At 41.3% G+C, this 13,428-nt stretch overlaps 1 protein-coding gene across 15 annotated transcripts in view; it reads right to left on the reverse strand.

Annotated features, from left to right (window-relative positions):
- Positions 1-13,428, reverse strand: part of LOC129779662 (RIMS-binding protein 2) — a 196,369-nt gene that overhangs the window by 59,131 nt on the left and 123,810 nt on the right. For 13 of the 15 annotated variants that reach the window (XM_055787258.1, XM_055787255.1, XM_055787254.1 and 10 more), the window contains 4 exons: positions 7,927-8,117; positions 7,610-7,856; positions 7,390-7,550; positions 7,053-7,315 (listed from right to left, as the gene is read on the reverse strand). In XM_055787258.1, coding sequence (XP_055643233.1) covers positions 7,053-7,315; positions 7,390-7,550; positions 7,610-7,856; positions 7,927-8,117 — 862 coding nt within the window. The remainder of the gene's footprint in view (positions 1-7,052; positions 7,316-7,389; positions 7,551-7,609; positions 7,857-7,926; positions 8,118-13,428) is intronic. The other 2 variants (XM_055787265.1, XM_055787263.1) reach the window with 1 other exon arrangement.

The following is a 13,428-nucleotide window of genomic DNA, read 5'->3' on the forward strand; positions in this document are numbered from 1 at the left end:
ACTGAGGGAAGGTCATTGATGAATAGAGAAAATAAAATTGGACCCAACACTGATCCTTGAGGAACACCTGATAGTATACTGATGGGTGCAGAGAGTTTACCATCTATATCAACCACCTGAGAACGAGCACTTAAATAAGATTTAACAAAATGTACAGCCTTACGAGAGAATCCGAACTGGTGGGATAATTTTTCCAGTAGTTTGACGTGAGAAACCCTGTCAAATGCTTTGGCAAAGTCAATAATTATTAGGAAGGCAACTCCCCTTCTATCAATAAATTTGTGTATATCATCGTGAACTTTGAGCAATGAAGAAGTTGTACTGTGCCCTGATCGGAAACCTGATTGGTAGGGACTGAGCAGGTCAAATCGATTTATATACTCTTGAACCTGGTTTTTAAGGATCTTTTCGAAAGCCTTAGACAAAGAGCAAAGGATGCTAATGGGACGAAGATTATTCAAATTTGTGCCTGTTGCTTTTTTCCTAATTGGAATTACTTTCGCGATCTTCCACGCCCGAGGAAATTTACCACTTGATATAATCAAATTAAACAGATAGGAAATTGGAGCTATAACGAAGGGCAGGATTAGCTTAATAAATTTTAAGGGAATTCCATCTAAGCCAATTGCATTGGAAGTTATAGATGAGATAGCCGCCACAATTTCCGAGTTACTAAAAGGAGAAAAATTGAAACCATCAGCGTTCTCATATGGTATCGCTGGTAATTCGCAGTCTATAGTGAAGTTTTCCCCAAAAAATGTATTTACTTCATCGGGAGAATTGTTAAACTTTATGCTGTAATTAGAGCTACTAACAACATTCAAATGCCTTACTTTTTTCCACATCTCTTTGCTAGAGTTATCAGATTCCATGAAAGTACTTAAGTAGTTACGTTTAGCCTTGTTTATCAAATGAGTTACACGATTACGTAACCTTCTAAACTGCGTGTGATCTTGTTCATTTTTTGAAGTGACCCAAAGTCTGTACGCAACATCTCTCTCAATCATTGAGTTCAATATGTCATTATTAAACCACTTTGCTCTTGAGTTGATCCTCACTGGTCGTAGAGGGACAAAAAATTCAAAGAAACTTACCATATTCGTATTAAAAAGCTAAGAAGAGCTAAGTCGGAATCAGTAATACTATATAGTCGGGACCAATCAAAATTTACCAGCGTGGTTTGTAACAAAGAATAATCAATGCGATTATAATCTCTAAAAAACTTCTGATGACCTTCATCACTACGAATTATGTTGAGGGATGAGAAAATAATATCGTGTTGAGAGAAACCAGGAGCAGCAACTTGATTGAAATTTAGTACGAAATCAGTGTCATTTGTTATCAATAAATCAATTAATGAACTTCCACTCGAATAAAAGTGTGTTGAAACGCTACAAAAACTTGAAGTTCTACCGCCAGGATCTCGTAAATTAGTATTGAAATCTCCCGTCAAGATTACATTAGAGTAATTAAGAAACAATTCTGAAAACTTTTGGTCCAGGAAGATAGAACAGTCTATCCGAGGGGGAGAATAAATAACACCGAGAAGAAATGTGTTATTGTTCACCCGAACTTCAATGAACATATATTCAGTTCGATTACGGTCTTCCATCTCCGCTACCACCTCAGAAACATCGATTACCTTACAATTAAGATCTAGTTTGTGGTAAAAACAAACGCCTCCACCTCGACTGTACCGTCGATCATTTCTTAAAAGTTGATAACCATCCATAGCAATTATGCTATCGCAGATACTCTCATTTAACCAGGTTTCAGACAAGCAAATTATATCAATTTTACTGTCGGTAAAGCATTGCTTAAATTCATTGAACTTGGTTAATTGACGAGCACATAAGGCGGCTCGCACACCGGAGCAATGAGCAACTAGCAACTGTCAACATGCAATAAGCAATATTATCACCAATGGATTTTTCCATTTAATCTTTGTTGATCTCGCACACCGACGCAATACGATATCGCTGTCGCCTTTACAGAGCAACACATGTCGCTAGCAACACGGCGTGTCGGTTGAATAGCAACTTATCGCTCATATTTTGACAAGTTTCGTACATTAAGGCGATTGTTTGCATAATGTCAGGGGTTTTTATTGCTCTGGTATGCGAAGAACAACAAAATATGTTTCCTGTTGCATATTGTGTACTGCAGTTTGCTAGTTGCTTATTGCTGCGGTGTGCGAGCCGCCTAAGCTTTGTACGTTCATATGACACACATTTATACAATCATCAAGTAATGCCACATTCATAACAGCTCGTGGAATATCAGCAACACCTTGTCCCGCTCGTACAACGTTCATCTGATTGACCGACATCGAAAAACATAAACATGATCAATAGTATGGACTGAAGAGGCAAAATAGGCGGCAGGAACGGAATAAGCAGTGAAGTAAAGTTCAAAACAATATACATTTCAAAAGAATTCTTCAATATTCTACTCATTCAATAATGTGGTTTTCAATCGCTAATATCATTGAAGTCGATACAATGCAACAATGATTTCTTCCGCTACGGTGGCGGAGAGGAACAACAAAAACAGCAAGAACAACAGCAATGGCAGCAACAGCAGCAACAGCAGCAACATATTCGATGTCTATTGATGTTTGACTTTCAGGAGGGAAGATAACAAGGATAACTAAAGGAGTTGAATGACGGGAAGAAGAAAAAATGAAGGAATAAACAATAACTTGTAAGGAAGGGGTTTAATATCAATAGTTGTTGGTGTTCTCCGGTTGAAACTTCGCTAACTGATCCACATTATATATCGGCAGCGCTGCTTCACGAAAATAGATCCATCCTTGGAGTAAAAAAGTTGAATTATCCCACGTTGCTTCAGCTTAAGAGCAATCCCTTTGATACGACGAGCCGATTCGGTGAGATTTTCATTTATGTAAATGCGCCTGTTGACATCATATCCAAGCTGGGCCAAACTCAGATTCCTTTTGGCGCGGTAACGATGAAAGAATTCATCCCGGGATGCCCTGAAGGCAAATTGGATTAGAATGGGTGGAGTTGCGCCTGCAACGATAGGTGCTCTGGCCAAACGTTTGGTGTATATCAGTGGAACTTTTGTATCGCAATATCCAAGTGCAAGGGAAACTTTCTGCACCACAATATCAGTGTTTTCCGTAGAACTGTATGGAACACCGGTAAGGATAAGATCGTTCGATTTTGATAGCTTGTTAACAGCATTCCTATTCTTGTGAACATCCGATTCCAGTTGTGCGTGAGAATCATTCAACTTGTTTAGATCACGTGCATAATCGGTTTTAAACTGATTCACCTCGTCACGTAGAGTCGCAATCTCACAAACCACTGCATAATTACTAGATTCGATCTTCTGCTCGATCTTCGCGTTCTCCTCATCGATCATTTGTTTTATTTGCAGCAGTAAGCTGTCGAAGGTTTCAAATTGTTCCTCGGTCTTATCCAGGTCTTCCCTTGATCGTTTTTTGTTTTGGTTCTCACTGTTGGTAACAGTAGACAAAGCAATAGCAGTTTTACCCATCTTCGCAGCCGCAGCACGAGTCAATGCTTTGTTGGTGTTCATCCAGTGAATGGTTAATACGGTGTTTGTGTATAACAATGTGGATGAACACTTTTTATTAGAGAGTCGCACTTTAAAATTGTTTTTATTTTTACTTGCGTCAACAATGTTCGTAAACTCCACACTGCTCAGGTGAGTCTTAACGGAACGAGTCAAATAATCGAACGAAGGTGTTGCTTGAGTATGTAGAACAAGCCAAAAAACTTCATCGAATCGCGACTTTATCGAACAACTTACATCCTGCTGGTATCAGTGATGCCAGATGTAACGAAGCCGAATTTTAATCGTGTACATGTCACATGGTTATCATATCTATAATTAGCACATTACACAGTTGCCATTCACCAGTATTCCTTCTATACCATTACATATGGTACATTCACACAGTAGCCATTTAGGCGTAAGAGTATTCTTTCTGTTCTTCCATTATCCAGTTGGACCACCGGACAGCGGAGACAGTTGTTTGATCATTGTTGAGTTATTTATAGAACAGCAGCCCGATGTGTCTTGCAGAGCAGAGCAGTTGTATGGATGAATCGATCTTATTTCGACCGTGGATCGATCTCCATCGCTGATGATTGTTGCGTGGACGTAGCTATTCTGTAACAATACAAAGATGGTCAATGAGGGCCCTGAGTTTTGAACTCACGATCGATCGCTTACTAAGCGAACGCGCAACCAATGTGGCTACGGAGACCCCCGCGGGAAGAATGATTGAAAGCTATCAAATTTACACAGCTTTAAACTTCGAGTTCGGTTTACTCGAAATCATAGTTATGTTACTTAGTCCGTTCTAACCGAACACCAATCATATGTTTTGTTCTTTGAAATTGGCAAACAACATGTGGAATAGATTATGTCGAGGATTTTGACAAATTTTAACAAATTTACCCGAACTCGCAGAAATAATTTTATGGTTTTTGCTTCGCACGTGCTTTGAATATGATTTTTGCTTCGCAAGTGCCTTTTAAAAGTTGAATAGTTGTGTGCCTACTGGGGAAAACAGAATAAAAACGTATCAGAAAAGTCCAAATTATACAGTGAAAAAAAAAAAATTTCAATTATTTATGAGCTTTTTCAGCTTTACTTCCCGAATGGAATGGATAACCCGGTATAAGTAATATTGAATAATGAATTACTTGAAGTTAACTGTTCTCGTTGTGTATGAACGTCTATCTAAATCTCTACAAAAGTGCTGTGAAAAATACATATTTTTATATTCATTATTACTATTACTTTTCTAATGTTAATGTCAATACAATAACTCACTTCTTAGTGAGGTAACGATCATATTCGTGTTAGTTTTAGTATACATAATTTTTGCGACTCATTTCGTGAAATGAAGATATTATTTTCAATTTGTCATGTATTAAAAATCACGTTCATTTAACTCCAACGGTTGAACCTAGGAAATTGGACATCGTTCGAGAGATACAAAGAGTAATGCACTGATGCCGTCAGTGCCATCGAAATATTCAGTCAATTACATCTTATCACTGTTTATATTATTGTTTCAACAATTAGCACTTCAACTACACACGTACGCACTACCTCGTCATCATCATCGAGCACATACACACATTACACTACAACATTACATCTATGATTGTATGTACAGATTAGGCAAAGATAGAGTCGTGTTGCTCCGGGAGTAATGTTGCTTGAAGTTTCTTTAGTACAACGGTGTAGACTCACGTTTACGAGTATGTACAAGTATGTTGACAGATACGGGCGGAAAGTAAGAAAAAAGCATTGTGTGATTGTTGAGAAAGTATGAATACAGTTTTTATGATAGTAGTGCTTTCAATAATGGATTTAGTATACGTTTTATGTCATTTGTATGTTTATGCTGACAGTTATATCTATGCGTGGCGAACGTGGTATTTATTAGCATAATTGATTAGTTTTTTGTTATTTTGACTGAAGGAAGAACAGGAAGGAAGAACAGGTGAACTGAGTGGTGATGAGAGGGTAGTATACAAAAACAAAACAATGAGTTGAAGAGATGAATTTAAGTGAAACGACTGTGAATGTCGTGCAGCGAGATGCTTCACGGCAGAATTCTTAGTTTTCTGGTAAAATGTTGAGTGTGTCCTGGGATTGCTTAGGAATGTGTAGAAAGAAGCGACAAAGATGAAGAAATGACCAATGAACAACAAAAGCCAGGACATTACAAAATTATGTAGTATAGAATAGTTTAATGGCAGTAAAGGTGAATTAAGTGCCTGTCCATTATATTCAACATCAAACAGCAGATTATTACTCTTGCACAAAGGCTGGTTATGCTAGTCGCGCTGCTGTTTGATGTCAATAATTGACATTTTACGTTCGAATGATAGTCGACGGGAGAAGTCAAAAAAATACAAAATCTTTAATCCAGAATTGAATTGAATGGGAGTCGTGATAATGGCTTCCACTTTCGGAAGCGTTTTGTGATATGCACATAATGTGGACATGTATTGGATATATCCAAATACGTCAAAATATAATAATTGAATTTTAATGATCGTTGTGTAATGTATTTTGCTTTAATTCTCAGTAGTGAAATATATTCGACAAAAACTAGAGGAGCAAGGTGCAATACTGATTTCTTTTGTGATTTCTGAACGTGTTAAATGAGCATTTGTAGATGATAAATAGTGTGTATCACTTGTTTCTAGTTTCGGAATTTAATAACACATTTTTGCTTTGTGTAATGGATGAAAATGTCGGGATATAGAAAAAAAAAGTTTCTTAAAGCTTTGGGGGACTAATACAATATTTTTGTAACCAAATCCAATTAGCCTAAACAATCAGAATAAAACGATTTTTTACTAACATGATTGTCACTGCAGGGAAGATGAAAGGACAGCTTTACAGAAGAAGTGTCATTAGAAGAGAAATTTGCTACTCATTCAATCACATGAAGGTCTCGTGAAGTTGTAACTCGACTTAGTCAATTGCCACTACAATTGGGATGATCGGTATGAACAGATTTATATTGATTTCATTGAGAAATGCATCAATCCGACGTCTTCGTCCCGTCGAAAAAAACTGGGCAATCTTTAAAAGGTAAATTGAACAGAATGTGATAATCGTGTATTTTAGTGTATTTGTGCATCAAAATACCATCTGATTTAGAAAAATGGTGGAAAAGACATAATCTAAACTTACATCAAAATTGGCCGAATATGTCTTCGTAATCATTATTTTCATGAGCATCATTCGATGTTAGTTGGTTTTATACACACTCTCAATTTATAACACGAGACAAAAAAAATCTCAAAGTCTATGTGCAGGAATTTGTGTATATCAACTATGTGCCAGGAAGAAGTTGGTACTCAATCATCCCATTCAATCCGATGTGTGGAGTAAACCAAAAAACAAAAAAAAACAGATGTTCTTAGCGACTGACAAACATATATCGTACAGAATACCAAAAAAAACAGGTACACAAACACAAAGTACGGAGCACAGGCAGAATCGAACCGAACCGGCGTTGCAAATATTTACTTGGTATCATGGTTGGTGTACTGTCCGTCGACTGTGCGTCGCGAGACTTGGTCCTCACGGTCACTGCTCGGGGATTGAGTCCGACCAGTTTGCCGATGTCGATCAGCGCGTGATCGCCGGTGGGTGAATCCACGTCGGTTACTTTCTTTCCGTCCGCGTACACCGCGTATCCCGTTACGGGTCCAGACGAGGGAGGTCGTGTCACCGGTTGCCAGGTGACCAGCAACGTGCCGTCCTGTGGTCCTGCCTCAACCTGGATTTCCTGTGGGATTGGGAAGATAACCAAGGTTATAGCGATGAACCGCTTGGTAATGGATATTGGATATTGTGGTTAACCTGCGGTGGATCGGGTAGTCCTTTGGCCAATGTTCTGAAATCGGTGTAAGCACCAGGCGCTTCTTCAGGAGGTGGACCTGTGGTCGCAGGTTGGGATTGGCCTGATGCGCGCAAGTGTTTTGCGCGTACCGTCACGCGGTACTGTGTGCTGGGAGCTAGACCTGAAGCAAGCAATAATGTTAGTCGCTAGAAGCTGAGGGGCTCAAAAAACACGTTATACCTGTTATTGTGTGCCTGTAGACACCTGGTTTCACCGTTCGTACTTCTACATTGTTCACACAAACGACATGTTGATGGTTGGAATTCGCTGGCAGCCACGAGATGATCGCACTAGAACACGTTATGTTAGTGGCCCTAACCGCCGATGGTCCTAAGTGTGCTGTATCACGTCCGATAATCATTGTGCAAGCAGCATCGCGAGAGGTTCTACGATTTTGTGTCACACTACGTACGCTTATCCTATGTGGCTATGGAAATATATTGAGTAGTTTATTTATTCTCTGGAGAAAGTACTTAGCCAAGATGCAGAGTACTTACTCGATTGGAGTCTACTCCCTCTACTAGTGCTCGTGTGCGTTCGGTCGCCTTAACAGTCACTTTCAGTACGCCGTCTACGTACACGTGGTAGCTCTCGATCTGATTGCATCCAGGAGGATCCGGTGGCGTCCAGCCAATTAGAACGCTTTTGTTCAATTGCCTTTCCAGGGTGAGATGTTTCGGTGCAGGAACTAACAAGCAGAATACAAGATTAGTAACAAGTACATCGCAGGGATTAATGAGAAGGTGGTATACTGAAGCAAATGATGCGAGATAGAACAATGAACCATAGCGGTTATTATGACATGTGGCTTGAATTCATGAACCTCATCCTTCATCAAGAACCATCAAGAACCTCATCCTTCATCAAAAATTGCACACAAAAATTCTATTGAGATTTATAACGACCATGTACATATCGGACACAATATGCAGAGATTGGTCAAGGCCAGTGGTATTCAATCCTTTTTTCAAAGGGGCAACAAACACGTGTTAGTCGAAAAATAAGGCTGGTGTCCAAGATACGACTGAATTTTTAATGTATAAATTATAAACAGTGAAAACCAAACTGAATGAATGATTTCACTGAGTAAAGGGTACGAACGTTTCGCGAGCCACTTTGAGTGCTCAAATTTTCAAATTAACTCAAAACTAACATGTACTGTTGATTGCTCGCTGTATGAAGCGACACTGAATATCCAATCAGTTATTTAGTATTCCTCAGCAAAATTATATTTCCAACGCTCAGAACGGTAACAGAAAATCGGAACCGAATCGTGCGTGTGGTGGGATGGCGGCGTCAACAGCAACCGCTGTGGAACAAATTTTCGCCTTCAGTTTTCCACAGAAAAACGCAACTTTCACCGTTGAAAAATAAGTTCTTCACATACGGCGCTGCACTTTGATGCCACTTCCAACCCAGAAACAATGATCAATTGGAAAGTCATTCACGATTCATCAGCCATCTTGCCATCAATGCAAATGGCCATCAATTCCAAATGGCCTTTGTCATAATGATATGTGGCAAGTTCGTAGCAAGTTCGTGACAAGTTCGACGACGTCATATCGAGCATGTACAGCTAGAGGCTAAGAAAAGCGCTCTAAAGCTTAAAAGATGGCTAAAATACTAGACGGGGACAAAACTGGTCACTTGAGCATCCTGAATCTCTTACCAGTTGGACCAGCCTCAGAGATGAACCATGATTGGATGGAACCTATGACTAGAGGCGAAATAACTAAGAAAGTTTGAGAGTGTAAGAAAATCTTTCTAATAACAAAAATTATGCTCATTACACCATTAAATCCTAAACTTACAGAAGCTCTCTTCCAGCATAAAATCAACAATTCGTACGTGTGATTCAAACATAGGGGAAGTTGGCCCTGATCCGCCCCCCTAAATTGCAAAGGTATTGCATCACATAAAAGTCTTGTTTTTTTTGCGATTTCGGCATAAAAATGTATACTATAACTCTTTAACTATGTTCCCTACTAGCTAGTATGGTTCGTGTGGATTAAATGGGAAAAAGAGGCCAAATCGGGAGTCCCTGTCCGAGGCTTTTAAAAATGGTGGTCCTAAACCGACCCGCCCATGGTCCTGAACCGGCCATGGATTTCGTTGCAGCGAATCAACGATGGACAACATCTACGATATGGGTGTTGGATAAAAGGGCTCTCACAGCGGAAATCGAATATCATATTCCGATGCCATTTTAGAAAAGAAGAAAGTGGAAACGGCATAAGAAGAACGGAAATGGAGTTCGTGGAGTGAAGTTAGATAAAGAAAGAGCTAGAGACGAAGATCGTGATTTTTGCTGAATGGTGCACAACCTATAGAATGGTTTTGAATCCTTCGAAATATTGCGTATTTGTTCGTTCGATGCCTGTGTAGTATGGTCTCCGTACTACACCAATAGTATCCAGCAAATTGAATCGATTCAACGGAAATTCGTTCGTTTTTCCCTTCGAAAATTGCCGTGGAATGACCCATTGAATCTTCCTAGGTATGAAGATCGTTGCCGACATTTAATGCGACATGTCGAGGCACCACTCAGTATAGCATTGATTTTGACCTGACATTGGCGATGAGAGTGGTACAGTGTCGACGTCTGGTGGCGACTTTCTATGTGAGACCATAATTTCGAAATCGATGTTTACAAAAATGTCCAATTAGAGGTAAAAATGTCCAATTAAACGTGTCGCATTACAGGTCTGTCCAATTAGCAAAAGGGTGCATTACATGTAAATTACTGTATTAGCTTCAAGGAGAGAGGTAACCAAGGCATTATTTACTTCCGATCTTATTTCATCAAATATAGACTTAAAAAGCTCCATTCTATGACACTTGTGTAATAGTTAGATGTAGTTATTAGTAGAAATAGTAGTAGATTTATTATTTGCTAGGCCTGTTGACATTTGTAAAATAAAATAAAGAACGGAATTCTTCTTGAATGACGTTAACGTTCTCTGTGGAACTTTTTCCGTCTCAACGTATGCATTAACTAGCGTCATTTATTAATACTTAGTTGAGATTTCTTAAGCCAAATAACATGCCTTGAATGTATTCCGAGGGGCAAGCTCTAGAATCCGCGTGACCACAGTGCAAGTCGAAGGAAATTTCTTTGACGAAAAAATCATCCGGCCTGAACGGAAATCGAACCCGAACACCCGGCATGGTAATGTAAGAGGCTAACCACTCGGCCACGGGTGCATGAAACGGAATGGTGGTGGTAAATAAGCACAAAATGAAGATGAAAGCGGAAACGGAGACAGAAGTAGAAATGAATACGAGTACAACGTTCAACACCCAACGCGCACATGTTACCCAGATCAACCTCAATCATTGCGACATAGCACAGCAACTATTGTGGCAGTCAACAGTGGAAGCGAAATGTGATGTTGCAATGATCGCAGAACCGTAACGAAGCAGCAATGGTGGCAATACTTGTGATGGGAAGGCACCCCATTCAAGAAGTGGTAGAGAGCTCACAGGAAGGTTTCATGATCGTCAAAATCAACGGAATCTTCATGTGTAGTTACTATGCGCCCCCAAAATGGTCCGTGGAGCAGTTTCACCAGATGCTGGGTGTACTCACAGATAAGGTCATCGACCGAAAACCAGTCATCATCGGAAGAGACTTCAACGTTTGGACTGAGTAATGGGGAAGCAGATGTAGCAACGCCAGAGGGTACAGACTACTAGAAGCCTTCGCAAAACTAGACGTTACACTTCTGAACGTAGGCACCAGCAGCACCTTTCAAAAGGATGGGCGCGAATCCATCATCGATGTAACTTTTCTGCAGTCCTTCACTTGTGGCAAACACGAAGTGGAGAGTGTCGGAGGGATACATTTTACATAGCGATCACCAGGCAATTCTGTATAGTGTCGGTCAACGGAATCCTGCGGCTGTACGGAGAACAAGATCCTGTGAGCGGAAATGGAGGACAAAGGTTTTTGACAAGGAACTTTTCGTCAAAGTACTACGCATGTACAGCAGAACTCCTAGTCCGAGGACCGACGAGCTGACATGAACATTGGTTCAACGACTCCCACGGAATAATGTCCGCGAAACTCGAGGTTATCCTAAATGGACTCTCTCCGCAGGACAACCCACCGACGTGACCTCCCACGATGTACGGTGAGAACGAAGCCGAGAACGCACAAGTCATCCACGAAGCGGTGGCAAAAGGTTTAAAGGTGAAAAAATGCACCCGGCCCCGACGGAATCCCCAACGTGGCCCAGAAATCGGCGATCCTTGCTTTCCCCGACATGTTCAGGATGGTGCTGCAGAAATGTATGCATGACGGTCTCTTCCCTGCGAAATGGAAGATCCAAAAGTTGGTGCTGCTTCCGAAACCAGGAAAGTCACCCGGAGATCCAGCATCGTGCAAGCCTATTTGTTTACTACTATTCTCAACAGTCAGGTGAAATCACGGAAATGCAGTTCGTGTACCGGAAAGGAATGTCGACAGTGGACGCTATTCAGACCTTTATCGAGAAAGCTCAGGTCTTGCTTAAAAAAACGAAAAAGGGATCGTTACTGCGCGGTTATTTTGATCGACATGAAGAACGCCTTCAATAGTGCCAGCTAGAAGGCCATCGCCGAGGCGCTACACAGATTGAAGGTCCCTGGACACCTGTACATGATACTAAGGTGTTATTTCCAGAATTGAATCCTGGTATGCAACTCAGACCGGGGACAGATACCGAAGAACATCTCGGCGAGAGTTCCACAAGGTTCCATTGTAGGTCCATGGCTTTGGAACAAGATGTACGACGGTGTATTAAGGCTGAAGCTACCCAAAGGTGTGGATATCGTGGACGAACGACATCATAACAACGGTTATCGGCGAGACGCGAAAGTAGAAATGTTGGCGACTGAGACAGTAGACACGATCGGTAGCTGAATGGACAGTGTAAAGCTCCAGATGGCACATCACAAAACCGAGGTGCTGTTAGTGAGCAATCGCAAAGCAGTGCTACAGGCAGAAGTCTCGGTCGGATGACATACCATCGCTTCGAGGCGGGCAGTGAAATATCTCGGAGTTATGATCGACTACCTGCTAAACTTCAACCAGCAATTCGATTATGTATGCGAGAAGGCGGTAAACGCCATCGTTGCGGCGGTGAGGATGTCAAATAGCTTTGGTCCGAGCAGCAGCAAGAGGCGTCTCTTGGCAGATGTATCGTCGATATTGAGGTACGGAGGCCCTGCCTTGTTGGTGGCTCTGGGAACCCACCGAAATCGGAGGAAGCTGAACAGCACATTCCGATTTATGGCCATGCGAGTCGGATAGGATCATTTCGACAGAAGCTTTGTATGTAATCGCTGGTATGATTCCCATCTGCATCACTCTGGCGGAAGACAGTGAACGCTAGAAACGCAGGGTAACCAGAGGTATCCGCAAAACGATGAGAGTGGAATCGATGGACAAATGACAGCAGGAATGGGATGCGGTAGAGAACGACAGATGGACGTACAGGCTGATGTCGGTACTATCGAACTGGTTGAACAGAAAGCACGGTGAGATTAATTTTCACTTGAGCCATGATTGTCTGGACATGGTTGCTTCAGGCAATATCTATAATAATATAATAATATAATATATATTGGGTACGCAGTGTCACCCCTCTGCCCGGAGTGTGGAGATATGATAGAAACGCCGGAGCACGTCTTTTTTGTCTGGCCCAGATTCACCGCAAGGCGCGTGATGGTAAAGGAGATGTGTCGCGACGAAAGGATCAGGAATGCCGTGAACAGTGCAATCACACAAATCATGTCAGAGCTGGAGCGAAAGTAGAAGGCCGACCAACGTGCTGACAACGTCTGACTGTGAAAGATGAACAAAGACGACGACTGCTGCAACGGATGGTACCCCACGAGCGTGGATGTGACGGAGTGCGCGTCATGTTGGAGGACACTGCCTAATTGGCGCTTCGTTGGGAAGTCAAGTTGGAGGGCAATTCCTAATCGGTAAACGTCTCGACGAGTGAACGGATGCT

The sequence above is a fragment of the Toxorhynchites rutilus genome, chromosome 3 (assembly GCF_029784135.1).
Source record: "Toxorhynchites rutilus septentrionalis strain SRP chromosome 3, ASM2978413v1, whole genome shotgun sequence".
NCBI lineage: Eukaryota > Metazoa > Arthropoda > Insecta > Diptera > Culicidae > Toxorhynchites > Toxorhynchites rutilus.